Source organism: Narcine bancroftii, chromosome 5 (assembly GCF_036971445.1).
Source record: "Narcine bancroftii isolate sNarBan1 chromosome 5, sNarBan1.hap1, whole genome shotgun sequence".
Classification (NCBI taxonomy): Eukaryota; Metazoa; Chordata; class Chondrichthyes; order Torpediniformes; family Narcinidae; genus Narcine; species Narcine bancroftii.
The window spans coordinates 71,849,549-71,872,640 of record NC_091473.1 but is presented as its reverse complement, the minus strand read 5'-3'; the positions used below and the strand labels follow the sequence as shown (position 1 = coordinate 71,872,640).

At 41.7% G+C, this 23,092-nt stretch overlaps 1 protein-coding gene across 3 annotated transcripts in view; it reads left to right on the top strand.

Annotated features, from left to right (window-relative positions):
• LOC138762716 (regulator of G-protein signaling 8-like) overlaps positions 1-23,092 on the top strand; it is a 63,782-nt gene that overhangs the window by 8,229 nt on the left and 32,461 nt on the right. Inside the window, exon 2 of one of the 3 annotated variants that reach the window (XM_069936297.1) lies at positions 10,631-10,719. The exons of 1 other annotated variant lie outside the window; for it this stretch is intronic. In XM_069936297.1, coding sequence (XP_069792398.1) covers positions 10,631-10,719 — 89 coding nt within the window. The remainder of the gene's footprint in view (positions 1-10,630; positions 10,720-23,092) is intronic. One more of the 3 variants, XM_069936298.1, reaches the window with a different exon arrangement.

The window sequence follows — 23,092 nt, the reverse complement described above, 5'->3', positions numbered from 1 at the left end:
CTATTTCATGGAAATTGGACACAGACTTAGTATTAGATAGATGGCATGGTGAAATGCAAAATTTTATCCCCTTGGAAAATATTATGTGTAATTTAAAGAATAAATATGATAACTTTTTGAGAATTTGGTTTCCATATATGCAAAATATTGGTGTTATAACTTTACAAATATTTACATTAAGTTAATTGGTTCAAGCTTTGTCCCTCCCCAGCCTCACCTCATCTTAATTTCTTATTTTATTATTGTTAGATGTTTTATATTAATCTTATATATATATATATATATATATATACACTCATTATACACACACACACACACACACACATATATATATATATATATATATATCTATAATATAGTAGTGCTTTAGTTCATCATGTATTTATAGTTGTAGAGGTTAACATAATTATGTCATAATTTAGTTATAAGGTAATATTCAGTATTGTCTATTCAATTAATCTATTTTGTTTTCTCTTTCTTTTTCTGTTCTCTCTTTTTTGTTGCTTTCTTTGGGGGTTTTTCTGTGTGGGAGGGAGTGGGTGAGGAGAAGAAAAAACTGAAAAAAATAATAAAATACCATGAATTGATTTTGATCTATAGTAATTTGGTTATGTATGTACTTTATATATGTGCCAATAAAATAACTTTTTTTAAAAAACAAGACTCTATACCTTACTGACTCTAGTGGCATTTCTAAGTATTTATTTTCAAAAGGAAGGAGCCACAATCTCTTGACTATTTCCCAGTAAATATTTTCTTAGTCTTGACATTATTCTTGTGTTTTTCTTCCCCATCTCTACCTCCATGGCAGTTCCTCCTTCTTATTGTCTGGAGACCACAACTGTGTGCCATTCTCCTTTTGCACAAAAGGTCTCACTTCCAAATGTCAGAGCAATAGAATGGTGGCAGGAGCCTTACTGTTTAACAGCATGCAGTTATACACTAATTAGTGGAACAGCAACAGAAAGAAATACTGCATATATTTAATAGTCTTTTTGAAATGCTCAGCATTTTTTTTTAAATGAAAGAAGCATTAAGAAGCAACTTGCTAAAGCAGGGCACTTTACCTCTCTCCAATACAGAAGGTTTAGGTTGTAGAGTGGAATGATGGGAAATTGTTGAATGACTAATGACCCTGTAAGGCTGGCATCCCAGCAAACACACGCACCCATGATCGAATGACCCATTCCACAAAACTCCACTTATTTCAGCCTCAGAGAATATGAATGATTTATATTTTGGCTAAATCATTTGTCACTGTTTGGAAACTGCAACTGGTTATGGGACCCAGGTCATAGAAAATCACACTGATATTGCACTGCTTCTGATTGAAAAGGCAGGGTAGGCAGTAACAAAGCTCCTTCAAACGAAATATAGAAAAGTGCTGGAGGAGCTCAGCAGGTCATGCAGCATCTATAGGAAGTAAAGGAACCAACACTTTGTGCCTGAGTCCTTCGTCAAGGATTGAGCAAACAACATACAAAGGTGGAGCAAGGAGAGGAGGGAGGATGGAGGAAGGGACAGGCTAACAGGTAAGAGGTTAAACCCCTCCCTTTTACTTCCTGTGGATGCTTCACAACTTGCTGAGTTTCTCCAGCAATTTTGTGTATTGCACTACTTTCACAGGATCTGCAAAATTTCCTGTTTAACTCCTTCAAGGAAACCTGTCCACCAGTACGTCATGAAGAGAAGAACCTAAAGGTGCCAGAAGAGATTCCCTTTGCATCATTAGAAAGTCAGGCTTAATTACTGAGATCATTGAAGTCTACTAATTTTCATTGAATATAAGGACTGCATGGCTATATATTAATTTTAACTGACTCTGTTCTCTGAAGCTGGCAGATGTGATAGAGAGCAGATCCCTTGCTAGCCTAAAAATGCCAATGGCATAGGGAAACCCAGGCCAGAGGTGAGCAGGCAGATGGATACAGGCATTCAAGCTCAGTGTTGACAGGTTCGCCACTACTGCACAACTTACAGGAATAGTGGGAAAATATTGCTGTGGTTATCTGCAGTGGAGATGGCAGAGGCGGTGTTATCCTCGCCCACTCAATGATCTTGAAGTGATTTCTTTTTCTTTTCTTTTTCTCTTTTCCTTTTTTCCAAGATGGCACACTAGCACAGCATGCAAAATGCTTTCCACTGTATCTCGGAATATATACCGATAATAAATAATAATAATCTTAATACAATGCTTGATCCTCAAAAACATTATGTTACGGCAAATCTCTCAAGGCCATCTTGGGAAGAACATTGATCTGTTTTGTGTTAATTTGTCAACCAAGATCTTTCTATCTCTCGAACAAATATTAGGAATAACTGTCTTACCTAGGCAACACGACACTAAGTGTGAGTTCACAGCTGGCTTGTTAGGGTGGCACATCTGCCTGATGCATATTTACCCTCATGGGGAAATGTAATTAACTGTGTTTGGAAATGTCCATGCGCAGCTGCGAAGTTTGACATAAACCATTCTGTAAATCAGAAATCTGCAATGGAGGGGATGCTTCTTCTTCTGGGACAATCTAGAACTAAGGGCATGGTCTAAAAACAAGGGATGAACTGTTTATCTCAGAGATTGTGAATTTGTCTCTCTAGTAGGCTCTTGTTTAAAGGATAGTGGGAGCAAAGTCTTTGATTATTTTTTAAAGTGGAGGTAAATGATAAACAGGAGCTGTCTCTGAGTTGAAACTAGAAAATCAGCAGATGCTATGATTGTAGTAAATGCACAAAAGTGCTGTAGAAACTCAGTAGATCCCACAGCATCCATAGGAGGCAAAGATATATAACCAGCGCTTTGGACCTGAGCTTTTCGTAATGTTATAGCGTCGGCAGACTTTCTTGTTTCTCTCCATTCGTCTGCTCCACTCCAAAATCTGTTCAAGGATGCCTAACCTGATGAAGTTTCCTTCCTCTCTTTGAACAGAGTTTTATGAAAGTCTCCCTCACATTGCTCCCCATTTGCACTTCCTGCTGCTCTCAAGCTCTATGGCCTGTGCTCTTCCCCCTGCCCCTTCTTCTCTCCTCCCCCTGCATTTTGCTCATACCTTGATGGAGGGCTCAGGCCCAAAATGTTGGTTATAAATATAGATATATATATATATATATCTTTGTCTCCTATGGACACTGCAGGTCCTGCTAAGTTTCTCCTGCATGTTTGTGTATTTACCGCCATTACTAGGTTTTGCAGGAATATGGCACTGAGATTGACTGTGATTTTATTGAATGGTGAGTCAGGCTTGAGGAACCAGATGGTGTCCTCTTGTTCTGAGTTCATATGAACTCAACAAATTACATTTTGCCATCATAGTCACAAGGATCATGGCATTTCTAACAAATCTAGCATTAATTGCGAAAGCATGAAGGCAGTGTATTTTTTTTAATTTTAGGCACAGAATTATCTCTGTCTATTCTGGAATGACTGGAACTAAAGGTTTCCTGAAACTGTTGCTCTCTCACAGTGAAAGCTTTAAGAATACTAGAATAAATACGATCTATTTTTGCAGAATGTAAAGCCATGGGAGCAAAGGGAGAGTAACGTTAGAGCAGACAGGAGAATGCAGTCCGAAAATTAGAAATGGGTCTCTCAAGAGGGCATGTGGGAAACATTGCAGAAATTAGGATTAATCTCCTGAAAAGTGGTCTATTATTTATCTGGGATTAATGTACTTCTGTTAACCAGAGACATGAGGAGGCAATTATATGGAGTGGATGCATGGAAGTATGAACAGCTTCAGAGACTCAAGGGTTCATATGGGCTGCTCTCCTGTTCATTAGTTCTCCATACAGACCCAAAAGAACTTATCGCTAGAGGAACCAGTGATAGCTGTATAATTCCTCAAATAGTGAAAGGTTCATCTGCATTTCCAAAAGAATACCAGACCAGGAGACCCACAGAAATGAATCTCCATTATATGGCTGCCACATTTAGGCTTGCAACCTGAGATCCAACCTATAGGTCCACATCACGAGTGGAGTAAGAGGCACAAATGACCCGTATATATTTTCCAGGCCACGTCTGGAGCAATACTGCAAGACATTTAAACCCAACACAATGTAAAGAAATAAAAATTTGGCATTTTTTCATGAGGAGACACAGTCAGTTTCTACAGAACAAGGGTAGTTAGTAAATTTCCTTCCTTCCATTTACATAGAAACAATAAGAAACAATTTTCTCTTTATTTAACTTTTAAGTGCCCAGAAGAATAAATCAGACCAAAGCATGCAAATAAATGAAAACCCATGGTCTCAAACCTTTTTTTAATCATGCATTCAGTCTTGTTACGAGATTATTGAATGCACAATAAAAGTGTTTTGTCAGGATTAATCGTAACACTGTTCACAACAGTCACCCAGTATTTGGCCCTACTTAGAAAGCATTTCCTTTCAACTCTTTTGTCTGAGACACAGCATTGTGCATGGGCGCCAGTTTGGCAGCACGCCTTTTACTTCTCCAACAGTGAGCAACTGTGCGCAGTGGATTGGAACCATAATTCTGTGATTGGAGCCATCAGGATAAGTATCCACATTCACTGAACTTTCACAGCCACATCCAATGGTCAATTTCATCATCAGTGCCTCAAAAAATATCGATCTGCTGCAAGCAGTTTCATGCAGATTAAAAACCAGCTGGTCAGTACATGCCGAATTTCTCTTTTAATCCAGATTGAGTGCTTTATTTAAAATTTCCCTTCTGCGCAATTCCATGGATGTAAGTAGTCCTTGAGCTCTTTACCTCGTCATTCTTTCAATAGTATTAGAATTGGAATCAGGATTTATTGTCATGAGCAAGTCATGAAATTTCATTGTTTGGTGGCAGCTTCATAGTGCAAACATACATATTATAACCATCTTATGACTTTACTCTAATAAATAAAATAAAATAAAATAATAATAACAATTACAGAGCACGAAAAGTAAGGCCTTGTCTTTGGTTCATTGATTATTCAGGAATCTGATGGCAGCGGGGAAGAAACTGTCCTTGTGCTGCTGAGTGCTCGTCTTTAGGCTCCTGTACCTTTTCCCCAATGGTAGCAGAGTGAAGAGGACATGGTCTGGGTGGTGGGGGATCTTTGAGGATAGAGTCTGCTTTTTTAAGACACTGCCTCATGTGGATGTCCTTGATGGAGTGAAGTCTGGTGCCTGTGATGTCGCAGACCGAGTTAACAATCCTCTGGAGTTTATTCTTGTCCAGAGAATTGGCGCCCCCATATCAGGCAGTGATGCAACAATCCAGAATGCTCTTCAAGTCTACAGGAGTCTTCGGTGATATACTGAACTGCCTAAGACACCTCACAAAGTATAGGCTCTGGCAAACCTTCTTTGTGATTGCATCAATGTGGAGGCTCCAGGACAGATTCTCAGAGATGTTGACACCCAGAAATTTGAAGTTCTTGATCCTCTCCACTACTGAGCCCTCGACGAGGACTGGATCATATTTCCCTGACTTCCTCCTGAAGTCCATAATCATCTCCTTGGTTTTGCTGACGTTGAGCACAAGGTTGTTGTCATTACACTATTCAATGAGCTGATCTATCTCCCTCCTGTACACTTCCTCATTGTCATTTGTGATTCTTCCGACAACTGTGGTGTCATCAGCAAACTTGTAGATGGGATTGGAATTGTGCCTGGCCACACAGTCGTGAGTGTATAATGAGTAGAGCAGTGGGCTAAGTACTCATCCTTGGGGTGTGCCTGTGTGATGATCAGTGAGGAGGAGATGGTGTTTCCAATTCGTACTGACTGTGGTCTTCTGATTAGAAATTCCAGTTGCAGAGGGGGTACAGAGGCCTAGAGTTTGAAGCTTCTTGACCAGCACTGAGGGAATAATAGTATTGAAGACCTAACTGTAGTCTAAGAAGAACAGCCGTATGTATGAGTTGCTGTTCTTGAGGTGATCCAGAGCTGAGTGAAGAGCCAGCGATATTGCATCTGCTGTGGAGCTATTCTGACGATAGGCGAATTGCAGTCCATCCAAATCTTTGCTTAGGTACGTGTTAATTCTGGCCATGACCAGCCTCTCAAAACATTTCCTCACAGTAGAGGATAGTTCTACTAAGCTATAGTCATTGATGCAGCCCACACTACTCTTCTTGGGCACCGGGATGATTGATGCCCTTTTGAAGCAAGTGGGAACCTCTGACTCCCACAATAAGATGTTGAAAATGTCTGTGAATACTCTGGCTAGTTGGTTGGCACAGATTGTCAGTACCCTGCCAGGTACTCCATCAGGGCCTGATGCCTTTTGAGGATTCACCCTCTTGATTGATGTTCTGATGTCACCCTCAGAGACAGATATCATAGAGTCCTCAGCCTTTTCAGGGATTCTAGTAGGCAGTGTTTGGTTCTTCTCAAAGCAGGCATAGAGGGTTTCAGTTCATTGGTAGTGAAGCATTGCAGTCATCTATAGTGTTTGTCTTCGCTTTATAAGCTGCAATGGCTTGCATTTCCTGCCATAGCTGGAGTGTATCTGTCTCTGTTTCTAGTTTCCTCTGGAATTGCTACTTTGCTTCGGAGATGGCCTTCCACAGGTCATACCTGAACTTCTTGTAAAAATCTCAAACCCCGGTCTTAAACACCTTGTTCTTGCCCTCAGCAAGTTGTGGATTCTCTGATTCATCCAGGACTTTTAGTTGGGGAACACTCAGTATTTCTGCGTGGACACACACTCATCCACGCAGGTCTTGATGAAGTCAGTGACACCTGTTGCATATTCATTCAAGTCTATGGATGAGTCCTTGAATATGTTTCACTCCACTGATTCAAACCAGTCCTGCAGACGCCCCTCCACCTCCCTTGACCATGCGTTCGACGGCTTCACCGCTGGTGCTGTGGTCTTCAGTCTCTGCTTGTACACCAGGTGATCAGAATTGCTGAAGTGTGGTTGTGGTATGTGGTAAGTCCCCTTCCTTGAGAGTTGTCTTCACTCACCTTAGGCCATCCCTTTGGAGTCAAGGATGACTTACCTCAACTTCAGTATTGCGGCTTCTCTGATAGTTGATAAAACCAACATGGTACCTGGAGATGCTGTAACAGGTGGGTCAGGGGATGCCTGACCCACCAAGTAGGTTGGTAGCTTAAGCAGCATTTATGCTGGGATTCTGTATTCTCTCAATGAGTAGATTCAAGGTTCCCAGCATCATCCGAATGCTTCCTTCCCATTTTGAGTGGGCCATAAACCAATGATTTCCAAAAAATTATGGGATTGTTGCTTTGAAATGTTTCTTCTAATAATCAGTGTCCACTCTAGAGCTTGGAACAATGAGTTTGTTATCAGACAAAACATGCCTAATTGAGGCAATTGGATGCAATGAAAACCTGAATACTGGTGATATTATCCTGGGCGAAGGGACAGACATTGGTTCACTTAGCCTACCAGTGAAATTGGAGGATTTTGCAGAGATAACAGTGCTGTGATCTCTCCAGTGCTTTGAGGTGTGTGATGCCAGTGATCTAAGACCACTGCACACAGAACAGCGGGAATCAGTGATGCTATTTTGTACAGTTGATGATTGTTAAACACATTTAAAATGATAAATAAAATATTACACTAAAAGAAAGACTCCTTAGAAAATGTGAGAGCAATGACACAGTCTTGCTTGACGTCAGTGTGCACTGAGATTGGCTCTGCTGTGGACCTGTTGGTTAGGATTAAAATTTAGTAGCAATAAGATAGTGCTCTGTATTATCTTTCAATTGACAGAGTCAAAGACTTTAAGAATGCCAAAAAAGGTTTATGTTTATCCCTACATTTCTTCTTCAGTTTTTGCATGGTGAAAATTGTATTCATATACCTTTGGACAAATCCATTCAAAGAAAGAAAGACTTGCAGACACAAAAAAAAAAACCCCTTCACAACCTTAACAAACAGTTGATATTTATGTGATTTTTATTTGTGCTATAGATTACAATTTTTTTTTCTTGACAAGGCTTCACAACTCAGTATTGAAAATAGTTCCAAATTGTATTAATCAATGACTCAATATTGCTACATGTATCAAACCATGAAAAAGAAGAATTACATGCATTTGAAAGCGAGGGCTGAGTTCAATCTTGATATTATTTGAGGGGTGTCCAATTCTTCTGATCCACTGTCGTAGGGTCAGAGTAATCCTTTCACTTCCAGGCTAATCCTGGTTTAAACAGTATCAACCAGCATTCCAAAACACCCTCTATAAAAGCTTTCAGCACCTTTCCAATGTAGTAGACCTTGCATATTCCCAACCCTGTCTGTGGTTGCCAATCCATCTGCATTATTATTGCCTCCTTATCCTACCTGAAAGTAACTTTTTCAAGTGCATAAATGTGACTGACCAAAGATTGACAAGAATGTTACTAAGACCAGCAGCTTTGATTATAAGGAGAGGCTGGGACTTTAATCCCTGGAGTACAGGAGAGACCTTATAGAGGTTTACAAAATAATGAGGTGAAAATAAAATGCAAATAGGCACTAACTTTTTCTCAGAGCATGGAAATTTAAAACTAGATGACATAGATTTAAGGTGATAGGGAAAAGATTTAAAAAGTGCCTGAAGTTCTTCTTTACCACACAGGGGGTGGTGGGTATATGGAATGAGCTGTCCAAGGAAGTAGTAAAGGTGGGTACTATTATAATATTTAAAAGACATTTAAACACATAAATGGATAAAAAAGATTGAAAGAAATATGGATCAAATGAAGGCAAGTTGGACTAGCTTGGGTGGACAACATTGTTAGCAAGTGATAATGTGATTATATGTTTACCATGATATACATTGTACAATGAGCCTATACATACCCCAGAATTCTTAATTGCTGCACCAAAACAGGTGCTTGAAAAAAAAATCGTAAACTAATTGAAAAGAGTTAAAAGAGTCAATAAATACACGAGATAGATATAAATATTCTTAGTAATCCTAATGCAATAAAGAGGAATTAGGGGATATGGGGAGTTAGGTCATAAATTAGATCGGCCATGATCGTATTGAATGGTGGTGCAGGCTCGATTTTTGGCCTATTCCTGTTCCTACTTCCTATGTTCCTATGTTCCTAAGTGACTTGCAATGATACCCAAGAGTAGGTTCAAGAGTTTAAGTTGAGCTGAAGGGTCTGTAACTATGCTGAATTTGCAACCCACGGCTGCTAATATACAAGAGACCAGGATACCAAACCACTTAATTCAGTATCTCAGAGGCTGATGACCAGATTCCAGCTTTTAGTGCCTTTATCCATTCCTCTCCCACAACTCTCCCTGTTGCAGAGTATTCTCAGGTAGTTTGCTGCTACAAAGTTGTTTGGCCGACCTTTTACATTACACATGGGTAGGGTGACTGACTTGGGCTCTGCATGGTGCAAACTTAATTCAAAGCAGCAGCCTTGTTAACAGTAATGCTTTCCTCAGCATGCAATATATCTCCTCATTGTTCAGTGGGAATAAGCCCAACAGCTGCTGAGTATCTTCCATTCCTGCAAATTCCCCAAGAGGCCATCAGCATTGCAATTTGGAAGTTATTTAGGGTTGTGGCTGGTGCCCCCGAGTGTTTGTTGCAATCTATTTTCCATCACATTTTACATGTGTCCATTTTTGCACCTCTCTAAAAGTGTGCTTCTTCTATACCCACATATGGCTTGTTTCATTGTCAGACTGGTTGGCCTTTAGGGATAAGAAGGTTGGCTTGTTTTTAATTAACAATCCCTTCCCATTGCTGGTGTTCCTTTTGGTTTTTTTTAATTTTTATTTTTCACACTATAAACCATACTGACCAAAATACATACAGACATTTTTCTCTTGAATATATACAGTGTCATTTTCTCCCCTTTTTTCCCTCCCTTCCCTCCCTCCCTCTCCCCCTTCCCATTTATTCAAAGTTCAATCTATAAGATACATTAAAACCGTTAAACAATGTCGTCACTTAATAAAAATAAACAAGAAATTTGTGTCTTCTACTTTTATATATTGAGTCAGTTCATTTCGTTGTCTTCTCATGAATCTCATGCAAAGCTAGCAACAGTCATAGTACCTTCAAAGAGAAGACGCTTTTGTTTTTTTCTGAAAAAGGACCTAAAATGTTCTTGCTTTAAATACCACGCAAAAATAATTCCACCTATTTTAGCCAGTATGTACGATTCATCTAACATCACATTATCCAGGGAGGAAAGCCAACTCGTTGTCATTCACTGTTAGTTCAATTCATTCTGAGCACAGTCATCAAAGCAAGTGTATAAACAATCAAATTGTTTCTGGGAATATTAGAGGCAAACAATAAATAAAATGCTAACATGCTTGCTGCTCAGAAGTAAAAGAAAAATTACACCCATAAATTGCTAGATTGGTTATTGTGTGATGAGATGCATGTTTACTGATGGGCTGAAGTTCTACTTGCTCACTGCAGTTACACAGGGTACATGAAATACCTGAAAAAAACAATAAGTATAAATTAAAATTTCCACAAAAAGGTAAGATAAGTATTCAGTTACAATTGGTGGAAAAATGTGATGTTAATGGTGAACGACGAATATTTATGAACTGATGGCAATGGAGTGCCTTCCTTATGTCTGTTTATATCCCCAATAAGTAGAAAACCAAATTATTCTTAAGAAACTATTGATGAGAAAAAAAAAATATTTCAGTCTGTTTCTCCTGTTTCCACAGTTCAGCTTGTCACAGCTTCCGACAGACTGCTTTTCCAACTGCGGAATTCACAAAGGAAAACCCACTGAGAAGAACACTAGCACAGCACAGTTAGTCGATTTTATTTTCTTTCCCATCAGTTTCTCACAGTGTGACAGTCCATCTGGAGTGCTGCTCATCCAGATCTGCTGCCGGATTTTAATAGAGTCGACCTATGCCAGAAAAGGGAACCTTGCTGGGAGCTGACCTGGCCCTGACCCATGAACAGAAATTCCAAATTCAACTGTGTTTCAGCTCAGCCTTTGTGCCAGCTTTAGCTGCTGTCAGGGATTCGCTGCAACCTCTGCTTTTTAAAGCTTTGATAAGGCAGATTAACTGGAAGTGCACAGTTCACCAGCCTGTGGTTACTCTGTGCTTTACTGACGACCATTAAAAAAGTGCATATAGTTCCCAAGGTCTTTGTTTTAATTGTTTGACTGAGGAGGCCCCAGCTTTGACCGATGGTTAGAGATAACTGAGGATCAAGTAGCTCAGCAGACTGGGACTGGGGACAAAAGGGAGTAACCACTTGGATATTACTCCCAACCATACTGAAGTGAGCCAGACTGCAACCTCAACAGGCTCATAGCACGATTGATCTATGAGGACTGACAAGTTAGCAAGGGTATTAAATGAGAGCTGATATTCCTGTTAGGATTGGAGCCCACACAAGCCTAGAAATTGATTTGTGCAGTATCCTGCTACATTCCTGGCTTCTCACGACAGTGAACAATGAGTGCAGATTCAATGAGAGCAATGGAGGAACTGCAAAAGAAGCAGAAAATACCACTGATTTACTTGGGATGGGATGTTAATTTCTCTTTCAGTCCACGGGTGTCCCACTGTATATGCTAAAGATTAGGAGACTCAATTGTGCAGCAAACCAAAGTTGTAAATATATATGGTATAGGAACTTGAAAATGGCCCTTTGGTTAATTTTTTTAATATTTAGATATCTCTTTGGCTTGGCTTCGCGGACGAAGATTTATGGAGGGGGTAAATGTCCACGTCAGCTGCAGGCTCGTTTGTGGCTGACAAGTCCGATGCAGGACAGGCAGACACGGTTGCAGCGGTTGCAAGGGAAAATTGGTGGGTTGGGGTTGGGTGTTGGGTTTTTCCTTCTTTGTCTTTTGTCAGTGAGGTGGGCTCTGCGATCTTCTTCAAAGGAGGTTGCTGCCCGCTGAATATACAGCACAGTAATAGGCCATTTAAGCCCACGAGTCTGTGCCACCCAATTTACACTCAATTCACCTACAACCACAGTGCATTTCGAACAGTGGGGGGGAATCCATAGCCCCTGGGGAGAACGCACAAACTCCTTACAGACAGTGCAGGATTCGTACCCTGGTCCCTATTGTGGTATTGTAAAAGTGTTACTCAAACCATTGCACCAACCGTAATAGTGAGGCATGGAGTCATGCAGCATGGAAACAGGACATTTGGTCTAACTGATCCATTTCGACCAGGTTTGGGACCCAAGATTGTACCATTTGCCTGCGTTTAACCCCTCTCCCTCCAAACCTTTTTCTGCTCTTGTACTTTCAGTGTAGAGTGGTTAATTTGTTGGATTAATAATGCAGAAATTCAACTACAAATCCTTCCATGGAGGCTTTAAAATTTAAATTCAAATAATACATTGATTTAAAATAAACTTTGGGCATGAGCATAGATGACCACAAAACTGCCGATTGTTGTTAAACTATTGGTTAGAGTACTCTGGTGTGTGTGCTCAGTTCGGATCTCCATACTATAAGAAGGATGTGATTACACTAGAGAAGAGATTCACCAGGATATTGCTAGGACTGGTGAATTTTAGTTATGAGGAGGACTGGACACATTTGTTTTCCATGAAGAAGTGAGGGCTAAAGAATGACTTGATGTGGATGTACAAAATTATGATGGGTTAATAAGGTCGATAGTAAGAACCTTGATCCCTGGACAGAGCTTTCTAAAACAAGAAGGCATGGATAGAAGGAGAAATGGAGATGGTTTAGAAAAGATGCATTATTTTTAAAAAATACCTCTGAATTTATCCCAGCAGTAAACTTCCCCCATTTGTCTGAATGAGCAATTTTGTTCTTGTGCCCATTTCACACTCAGCAGGCAACTGTCCCAGGCTGGTGGCAATCTGGAATTACTTGTATTAGGAGGTAGTAGAGGCTGATACTCTTATGACATTAAAGAAGCATCAGATGTGCGCTTGAATTGCCAAGGCATGGAATGTCACGGATCACAGGTGGATAAATGGGGTAAGTATAGTTGGCATGGACCTGGTGGGCAGGATTTTTTTCTGTGCTGTAGAAATCTATGGCCCAATGCCCTAGTATAAATGCACCTAGATCGCCGACATCCTTCAGGGGAGGATATCTGTCTTTACTCAGTCTTCCTTCCTTTGGCTTGGCTTCGCGGACAAAGATTTATGGAGGGGTAATGTCCATGTCAGCTGCAGGCTCGTTTGTGGCTGACAAGTCCGATGCGGGACAGGCAGACACGGTTGCAGTGGTTGCAAGGGAAAATTGGTTGGTTGGCGTTGGGTGTTGGGTTTTTCCTCCTTTGTCTTTTGTCAGTGAGGTGGGCTCTGCAGTCTTCTTCAAAGGAGGTTGCTGCCCGCTGAACTGTGAGGCGCCAAGATGCACGGTTTGAGGCAATATCAGCCCACTGGCGGTGGTCATTGTGGCAGGCACCAAGAGATTTCTTTAGGCAGTCCTTGTACCTCTTCTTTGGTGCACCTCTGTCTCGGTGGCCAGTGGAGAGCTTGCCATATAACACGATCTTGGGAAGGCGATGGTCCTCCATTCTGGAGACGTGACCTACCCAGCGCAGTAGGATCTTCAGCAGCGTGGATTCGATGCTGTCGGCCTCTGCCATCTTAAGTACTTTGATGTTGGTGATGAAGTCGCTCCAATGAATGTTGAGGATTGAACGGAGACAACGCTGGTGGAAGTGTTCTAGGTGTCGTAGGTGATGCCAGTAGAAACCATGATTCGGAGCCGAACATGAGTGTGAGTATGACAATGGCTCTGTATACGCTAATCTTTGTGAGGTTTTTCAGTTGGTTGTTTTTCCAGACTCTTTTGTGTACTCTTCCAAATGCGCTATTTGCCTTGCCGAGTCTGTTGTCTATCTCGTTGTCGATCCTTGTGTTAGGAATTAAAGTACCTTTAAAGAAATTGCTCGAGACAAAAATTGAGAACAAAGAACATTTATTACTACAACAATGCAAAGTTGGGTGCTTCCCCTTACCCTGGGAATACACACACATACTGGGGCTCACCCAACTTTTATACAGTCAATTTCAGTATCAGAATGCCCTCCCCCTTACAGTCTTCTGCCCCCTGGATGGGTTTGGCATAGGTAATTCTTCCTGCCTACGTGCAGTTTCAGTACACTTGGAGGACCAGGGGGGGGGTATCCTGTCGGTGTCCCTTCATGTCATTGTCCTTATTCACACCTTCCTGATTCTCTGGGCTACAGTCTCTTGATATGCAGAGTTGACTCATTCTATCTAGGGTTGGCTAATTTCATATGTATAAATCTGTGTATGGTTAGCTAATTAGAAATGTATGACTTGGTACTTCTGTCCAGGGCTAGGAGACCCTTATCTGATCCAGACTACCTCAACTTCCTACATTCTATTGTACCTTACCATTCCTTATCTTAGTCCTATGGTCTTGTCACAAAGGATAGAAGATTCTTATGTTAATCGTGCTGACTCTGCTTTCCTGCATCCTAAGCCCCAAACTTATCCTGTTTGAACTGGTTTCAGCCATTTTACTGATGAACTTTAGTTTCTTCCATGTTCATAATTTTAGGTCAATTTTCCCATCTCTCACAATCCTCACTTTTCTTTTAGATCAGTAATACTGATCTTTCACCATGATCAGTGTTACTGATCTTTGGTTACTAGTGTCAGTGTGACTGATCCCCCCCCCCCCCTTTTCCTCACTTTTCTTTTAGATCAGTAACACTGATCTTTCAAGTGTAAGGTGTAGTTTTACCCAGCTGGTCAATAATCGAATTGTAATGTCTGTGTAAAGTCTTTAGGTAGGGGAGCACCATGAAGGTCAGGGGAGTGAGTCCAGCTGCTTATTAGGGTTTGGAGTATCAGGCTCCAGTTCTCAGTAAAAAGTCTAGTCCATCCCATACGTTGAAATATTGAAGCAGTGTCTTTGAAGCACACGACCTTTGTAAGTGTTGTCCCGACGAAGTCTATGAGAAGCGCTGCCTTCAGCAGCGAACGAGTCGCAGTCTATGAGAAGCGCTGCCTTCAGCAGCGAACGAGTCGCAGTCTATGAGAAGCGCTGCCTTCAGCAGCGAACGAGTCGCAGTCTATGAGAAGCGCTGCCTTCAGCAGCGAACGAGTCGCAGTCTATGAGAAGCGCTGCCTTCAGCAGCGAACGAGTCGCAGTCTATGAGAAGCGCTGCCTTCAGCAGCGAACGAGTAGCAGTAGTCAGGCGGTTCCGTTTGATTGTGGCTAGTATCTGATGTCCTCTTCAGCCCCGAACCCTAGGGCCACCGATCTCCGAAGGCTGTTTGGAGCCTGATATTAAAGTGTCAAGCAGCTCATGTTGTTGGAAACTGGTGCTCCCTTTCATGGGGTGATGAAAAGAGACCAAGCTGGGGGGGGATTGTTTCTTGTGATTTAACTGTGTGTTGCAGCTTGTCTGCTAACATTAGCATATGTGTCAACTCTCTCTCTCTCTGCTACATGTACAATCCTGACTACCATTCTGTCTGTCTTTGTCCCACCATGTCCTTTGTGAGGATTTTGACACCCTGCACTCTACTTCGCTCCTTTCCACGTTATATAACCACCAGATGAGCAGCAGCTCCCTGAAAACAGGTGTTCCCCTTCAGGGATGATCAGAGAGAGAGAGCCAGGTGGGGGATTATGTGTCTCGTGGTTGTGTGAAGTGTCTGTTTGTTTTGCGGTTAGCTTGTTAGTTTCCCCCTTTGTGTGAAATGTACATTGTTTATTTTGCGGTTAGTCTGTGTACACAGGTGCCTCACTGTGTGACTGCCTATCCCCACTGTGTTTCCCTGATCCGTATTCTAAATACCTTGCCTCTATGCCCTCTCTAGCCTGTAAAACAGTACAATCTGTAACCTCTGCTACCCCTTTTCCAGAAGTACTTAAAACATCGAGAGTACTCCACTAAAGCTGTTTAATTCCCCTGGTCCGTATTGGGATCCCTTATATCCCATTATGACTATACATTAAATCTATGCCATGTCTACATTCTAAAGGAGCTGAATTGTAACCTCTGCTGCCCCTATTCCAGGGGGCTTAAAACATTAACGAACAATATTCCAAAGAAATTAGTAAGCTCATTAAAATACAATAAGAACTGAATAAAACACAAAAAATGTAAAGCTCATTGAAAACAGCAATAAAATACACAAAACTGAATAAACCACGATAAATGTAAAGCTCATTGAAAACAGCAATAAAATACACAAAACTGAATAAACCACAAAAAATGTAAAGCTCATTGAAAACTGCAATAAAATGCAAGAAGAACTGAATAAAACCACAATAAATGTCAAACTCATTGGAAACTGCAATAAAATACAATAAGAACTGAATAAAACACAATAAATGTAAAGCTCATTGAAAACTGCAATAAAATGCAAGAAGAACTGAATAAAACCACAATAAATGTAAAGCTCATTGAAAACTGCAATAAAATGCAAGAAGAACTGAATAAAACCACAATAAATGTAAAGCTCATTGAAAACTGCAATAAAATGCAAGAAGAACTGAATAAAACCACAATAAATGTAAAGCTCATTGAAAACAGCAATAAAATACACAAAACTGAATAAACCACGATAAATGTAAAGCTCATTGAAAACAGCAATAAAATACACAAAACTGAATAAACCATTAAAAAAACGAATAAAATTGTAACATTATGGCACTTTGTCATTAATTCTTTGAATGTGGGTCCAGCCTTTCTCTCTTGTTCTTACTGTGGTGTCTGTAATTAAAAGTACACAGAAGGGACCATCCCAGGCAGGTTTTAGTTGATCCTCTTGCCATGCTTTTACATATAACCAATCACTAGATTTTAATAAAATGAATAACAATCTGACTTTCCTTTGTGTTAGTGTAAAAATTGTAAAATGAAACACAAACCATATTTGCATGGGTTTTGAATATGTTAGACCTTATTAAAATGCAGTTGGAGCTGCTTGTCTGTATGGGGCACAACCCTCCAATTTGTTAGAGTGAGTACATAACAGACATTGCAGCACAAGAGCCCCTGCAAGAGAACTTGAAACATATTCAACCTTTAGTTCTGCCTTAAGTAAAATGCCTTGTGCCACAGCTCACAGGAGCTGGCCTTATTTAAAACAGTCTGTAAAACAGGCACCAAAAAAAAGTTAAAAGATGTTCTTATGAAGATTGCACACACAATAATTTAAGTACAGGCTAGTTTCTATTATATTCCACTTAAAAGTTCTGCTGCATGAATCCTGGAGCTTGTGGAGTCATTATTGAATCAAGAAATATTGGTACCATGCCAATCTCATTCTAACATGCCAATTTCTCCAGTCCTTAAGTCAAGATGTACTGAATAGCATCTGGTACAAGATCTGTGAGTTCTTAATGATATTATTATTCTTATGCACCCAATTGTTCTGAACTATGCCACCAATTTAAATCATATTTCACCTATTGCAGTACTCACACAGCACCATAGACCAGTTCGCAGGTCTATTTCTCCATTAAGCTGAATCCAGTTGCGCAGGGTTTACCTCCGTGATTATTTACAATGTAACTTCTGCACTACCGGATTTAAATATAAACCTGATGAATGGGGGAAAGTTATCATGAATTAAATAACAGCGGCAATACAGAGAAATTGTGCTGAGGCATTAATTTCACTCCGGAGGAAAATGCACCAGAGAAATGAATGATTAAACTTATAGGAATCCCCATAGGAATCCCCAGAGGTATCTTTATTCTCCAGAGGTGGGTGATCTTTAAACTCACGGACCTTGACTGCTGAATGTGTAGAAGAAATGTATTAAATGTGTTGATAGGGCTCCATACCTCTAACTGCAAGACAAGAGCCTGAAGCCTCAATTTCAAGTGCCACAGTGCACTTAAAGGGACATGCACACTCCCCCTTCAACTGGCTGATCCAGCCACTTTACACATCAGATCCTTTCTTTATCTCACATACACTTAAAGTTAAGATGTATAGAACTCACCCTATTTGCGCAAACATTTCTCCCTGCAAATGTTATAACATCACTCAACTCTCAGGTACTCCCTGTGCAAAATCACATTTAAATACAATTTATTTCATAAATTGGAATTAATTGGTAGTTAAATTCGCTAATTCTACAGTATTGAAAAACGATCATTTATGACATTTAATTTTTAGCATGAATTTTAATCAATATTGGTCAGTGACTGAAGTGGGAAGTCGTGATTTATGAAATTATCTCTGGTCTCTACTCTCCCACTCCCTGCACTTCTCCCAACATTCAGGAGCTGGCACACAGTCCCTGCCTTTTCCATGTTACTCATCTACTATTACTTTAACTGCTTGCATCAAAATGTTAGCCTTTGCTTTCTGCTTATCCTCAGATGTCTGGACAAATGCTTTTTGTGTGATCTGTAGAAGCTGGGTTATTCCCTGCTCATGCCAATTTTCTGTCTTTTGTAATTTTCTCTTAATGTCTGGGGCTGAGTTGGTAACAAAACCTGTTAGTACCAATTGTTCCCCTGCTGGGGATTCTATGTCGAGACCCCCATATTGTATATATATTTGGTCCCAAAAATTGGTCTAACTGTTCGGCACATCCCTGGGGATCTTCTATCAGGGAGGTCAGTTCTTTCTTAAAGTTACACACTTCAGTACTGGTCAGGGGCACATTTACGAAACCGAGACCCTCTCCCATGGGAACTTCCCGCAGTGGTCTCATCCAATTGGTTTCTGGCTTATTAGGTCTGGGTTCCTGCTCCCTGGGAAATGAATCAAAGGGTTCTGCCCTTTCTTCCTGAAGAGTCTCACGCTGTTCTGAATTAAAGTTACCTCTCTCTCCTGCCAACAGAGGTGGTAATCGAGTGCTTTGTGAGCAAGTTATCATACCACTCCTGCTCTCTTCTCTCTTCTCTAGTGGTGGGGGAGGTGGGGAAGGTGCAGAAGGGTAGGCAATAGGAGGGGAAGGAAAGATAGGAGCCGGCATAGGAGGAACATAAGGTGGAGGGAGGGAATGTAACACATCCCAACCCTGTGGTTCAGGGACAAGAGGTTCCTCCTCTCTCTTATTCCTGAATTCTTTCTCATTCAAAACCAGCTGTTCAATGGATCCCTTGAGCCAGCAGGCTGCATATTCCCTGCTCTCAACATTGTCTGGCTGGTTTTGATAGAGCCATAAGTTCAAACTTCACACATCCATTCATCCTCGGATCCGAATTTTGGCCAGTACACGGAGCTCCCTTTAACCGGGTATCCCACCCATTCATTACAACAATACCTGACCGTCGTCAGTTTGTCTTTACCGCGGGTCTTTCCTGTGCCCCACTCAGATAACATCATCCCAAGCGGGCTGTACGTAGCTATCTGGTGGTCACGTCCTGTGTCAGGACTCTCATCTCTACTGCCCGCTAGTCTGTCTTTACCGCGGGTCTTTCCTGTGCCCCACTCAGATAACATCATCCCAAGCGGGCTGTACGTAGCTATCTGGTGGTCACGTCCTGTGTCAGGACTCTCATCTCTACTGCCCGCTATTCCCATACTTAGGAACAAGTAAAATACTCTTACCGAGTTCTGGCAGTACTGCTCTAGCGCGCGTCCTTCCGCCGTTTGTTCTCAATGCCTCTTCTCGGATATCACTCGCTTCTTCCACTGACCAGCCACCCGTCGCCCGTGAGTCCAGCTGAATCAGCCGGGGTGCACCTACTCTCGTCGTCGGGGTACTCTGTCAGTGGAGGGAGTGTGATCCCGGACGAGCCCCCATTTGTTAGGAATTAAAGTACCTTTAAAGAAATTGCTCGAGACAAAAATTGAGAACAAAGAACATTTATTACTACAACAATGCAAAGTTGGGTGCTTCCCCTTACCCTGGGAATACACACACATACTGGGGCTCACCCAACTTTTATACAGTCAATTTCAGTATCAGAATGCCCTCCCCCTTACAGTCTTCTGCCCCCTGGATGGGTTTGGCATAGGTAATTCTTCCTGCCTACGTGCAGTTTCAGTACACTTGGAGGACCAGGGGGGGGGTATCCTGTCGGTGTCCCTTCATGTCATTGTCCTTATTCACACCTTCCTGATTCTCTGGGCTACAGTCTCTTGATATGCAGAGTTGACTCATTCTATCTAGGGTTGGCTAATTTCATATGTATAAATCTGTGTATGGTTAGCTAATTAGAAATGTATGACTTGGTACTTCTGTCCAGGGCTAGGAGACCCTTATCTGATCCAGACTACCTCAACTTCCTACATTCTATTGTACCTTACCATTCCTTATCTTAGTCCTATGGTCTTGTCACAAAGGATAGAAGATTCTTATGTTAATCGTGCTGACTCTGCTTTCCTGCATCCTAAGCCCCAAACTTATCCTGTTTGAACTGGTTTCAGCCATTTTACTGATGAACTTTAGTTTCTTCCATGTTCATAATTTTAGGTCAATTTTCCCATCTCTCACACTTGCATCTGATGAAATGGTGCAGCCGAGATAGGTAAACTGGTTGACCGTTTTGAGTTTTGTGTGCCCGATGGAGATGTGGGGGTGCTGGTAGTCATGGTGGGGAGCTGGCTGATGGAGGACCTCAGTTTTCTTCAGGCTGACTTCCAGGCCAAACATTTTGGCAGTTTCCGCAAAACAGGACATCAAGCGTTGAAGAGCTGGCTCAGAATGGGCAACTAAAGCGGCATCGTCTGCAAAGTGTAGTTCACGGACGAGTTGCTCTTGTGTCTTGGTGTGAGCTTGCAGGCGCCTCAGATTGAAGAGACTGCCATCCATGCGGTACCGGATATAAACAGCATCTTCATTGTTGAGGTCTTTCATGGCTTGTTTCAGCATCATGCTGAAGAAGATTGAAAAGAGGGTTGGTGCGAGAATGCAGCCTTGCTTCACACCATTGTTAATGGAGAAGAGTTCAGAGAGCTCATTGCTGTATCTGACCCAACCTTGTTGGTTTTCGTGCAGTTGGTTAACCATGTTGAGGAACTTTGGGGGCCATCCGAGGCGCTCTAGTATTTGCCAAAGCCCTTTCCTATTCACGGTGTCGAAGGCTTTGGTGAGGTCAACAAAGGTGATGTAGAGTCCTTTGTTTTGTTCTCTGCACTTTTCTTGGAGCTGTCTGAGGGCAAAGACCATGTCAGTAGTTCCTCTGTTTGGGCGAAAGCTGCACTGTGATTCTGGGAGAACATTTTCGGTGACACGAGGTATTATTCTATTTAGGAGAATCCTAGCGAAGATTTTGCCTGCAATGGAGAGCAGCATGATTCCCCTGTAGTTTGAGCAGTCTGATTTCTCGCCTTTGTTTTTGTACAGGGTGATGATGATGGCATCACAAAGGTCCTGAGGCAGCTTTCCTTGGTCCCAGCAGGGCTTGAAAAACTCATGCAGTTTGGCATGTAGAGTTTTTCCGCCAGCCTTCCAGACCTCTGGGGGGATTCCATCCATACCTGCTGCTTTGCCACTTTTCAGTTGTTCAATTGCCTTATATGTCTCTTCCCGGGTGAGGACCTCATCCAGCTCTAGCCTTAAGGGCTGTTGAGGGAGCTGGAGCAGGCCGGATTCTTGGACTGAGCGGTTGGCACTGAAAAGAGATTGGAAGTGTAATTGAACAAATAACAGAAAATAATCTACTGCCCTGACACATATGCTCATAATCAGAGATTCCTGATTCCACGATAAGTTCCATGCTCTGGTGCTGAGATTGAAACAGCCGGCCAGCTTGTGCCCTGTTACCTCCACTCCCAATGTCCTGTTACCTCCACTCTCAATGCGGCAACAGTGGGCTATTGTGGGTACAAACAATCCTTCCCACTTCTCAGCCTGGGAACTCTGTCTATTAAGTGTAAACACAGTGCACACACACAGGGATGCTTGTTCATACAAATTGGGGAAATGAGTTGCCAGGTGAAAGACAGGTGGAATTTTTTTTATTTATTGAAGATTAATTTAATGTTTTTATACTTTTCTTTAGTTAGTGACCTTTGGATGTGTTACATGTAAAATGTGATATCACTGAAGTTTTGCTAAACAGGATCTGTGTTTCATATTCTGGATGTTGGAAGGCATTCACAAACTGTAGCGTTGAGGTTGGTAGGTCCTCAGCAAATCTCAGACCCACTCTGAGAGTGCCCTATGTATTGAATCTGTGTGCTATTCAGGGAGTGGGTATATCAGAGCCGTTCTGTGAGTGCCTGCTGCGTGTGTGCCATGCAGAGCCACAGGCAAAGCACTGGGAGCACCCCTGACGACTGTACTAGTTCCATGGGAGAGTAAGCAAGGATTAAACAAATAAGCAAGAGCACTTTGTAAGGCTTTGTGTTTCTGTATATGAGCATCATGTGAAGTGGGCATGGGGACATTCAGATTCTAAACCTCAGAGCTCTGCAAACTCTCATGTGATTTAAATCACATGCTTCTTTCCTCTCCTTCCATTAAAAAGGAGAATTTTACAATTTCCCACTTTATTCTCCTGTCACTGAATCTTTGCCCACTTTTTATTCAATTGATAAGCATTTTGCTGTCCTTTCCACAACTTACTTCCCGCCATATCTTTCTCAACCTACCTTGGGTCCCTTCCTCCAATTTTCTTTACAAAATTGTAAAACATTGAGATCCCAATGGTAGTGTCATTGAGTCAAACAACAGGACATTCAGCCTATCAATCCATTGCTCTCATTGAATCTGCATTGATTTACATTAATCCTATTCTATTCCCACAATAAACAACAACAGATTATTTCCCCAGATCCTAGCTCTCACCTCCAGCGTTCTTAGATATGAACAGCTCCTCTCTCTGTGTCTTCTCTCCATTGCCCAATATTTCATGTCATCTGGCAAAAACCAAAGGCCTTATACTGAAACTAACATTGGGCAACTTCCTGCAGCTTGTTCAAACACCCAAACTACCCACAAAGATATTTAGCCCCAGTTCAGTGTGGGTAGGGGTTGGTGAGGTCAGGATGGTCTATTTCAAATTCCTCCAAAGCTGAAGAGCACTTAAGCAATTGTTGGAAGTGCAATGAATTTGGGAGGTATCCCACCATGGAGTGGCATGAGGAGGACATGAGCCTTGAACCAGGTGAACCAATCCCACCAGTTGGAGAGTAAGGGGGAAACATCCTGAGAGAAGTTCTGACCCCAGACCTAGTGGTTCCCAAACACATATCCATTCAGTAAGTTCCTACTCTCCTGTTAATTTTGTTTATCAACACAATCCCAGACTTCTCGGCACT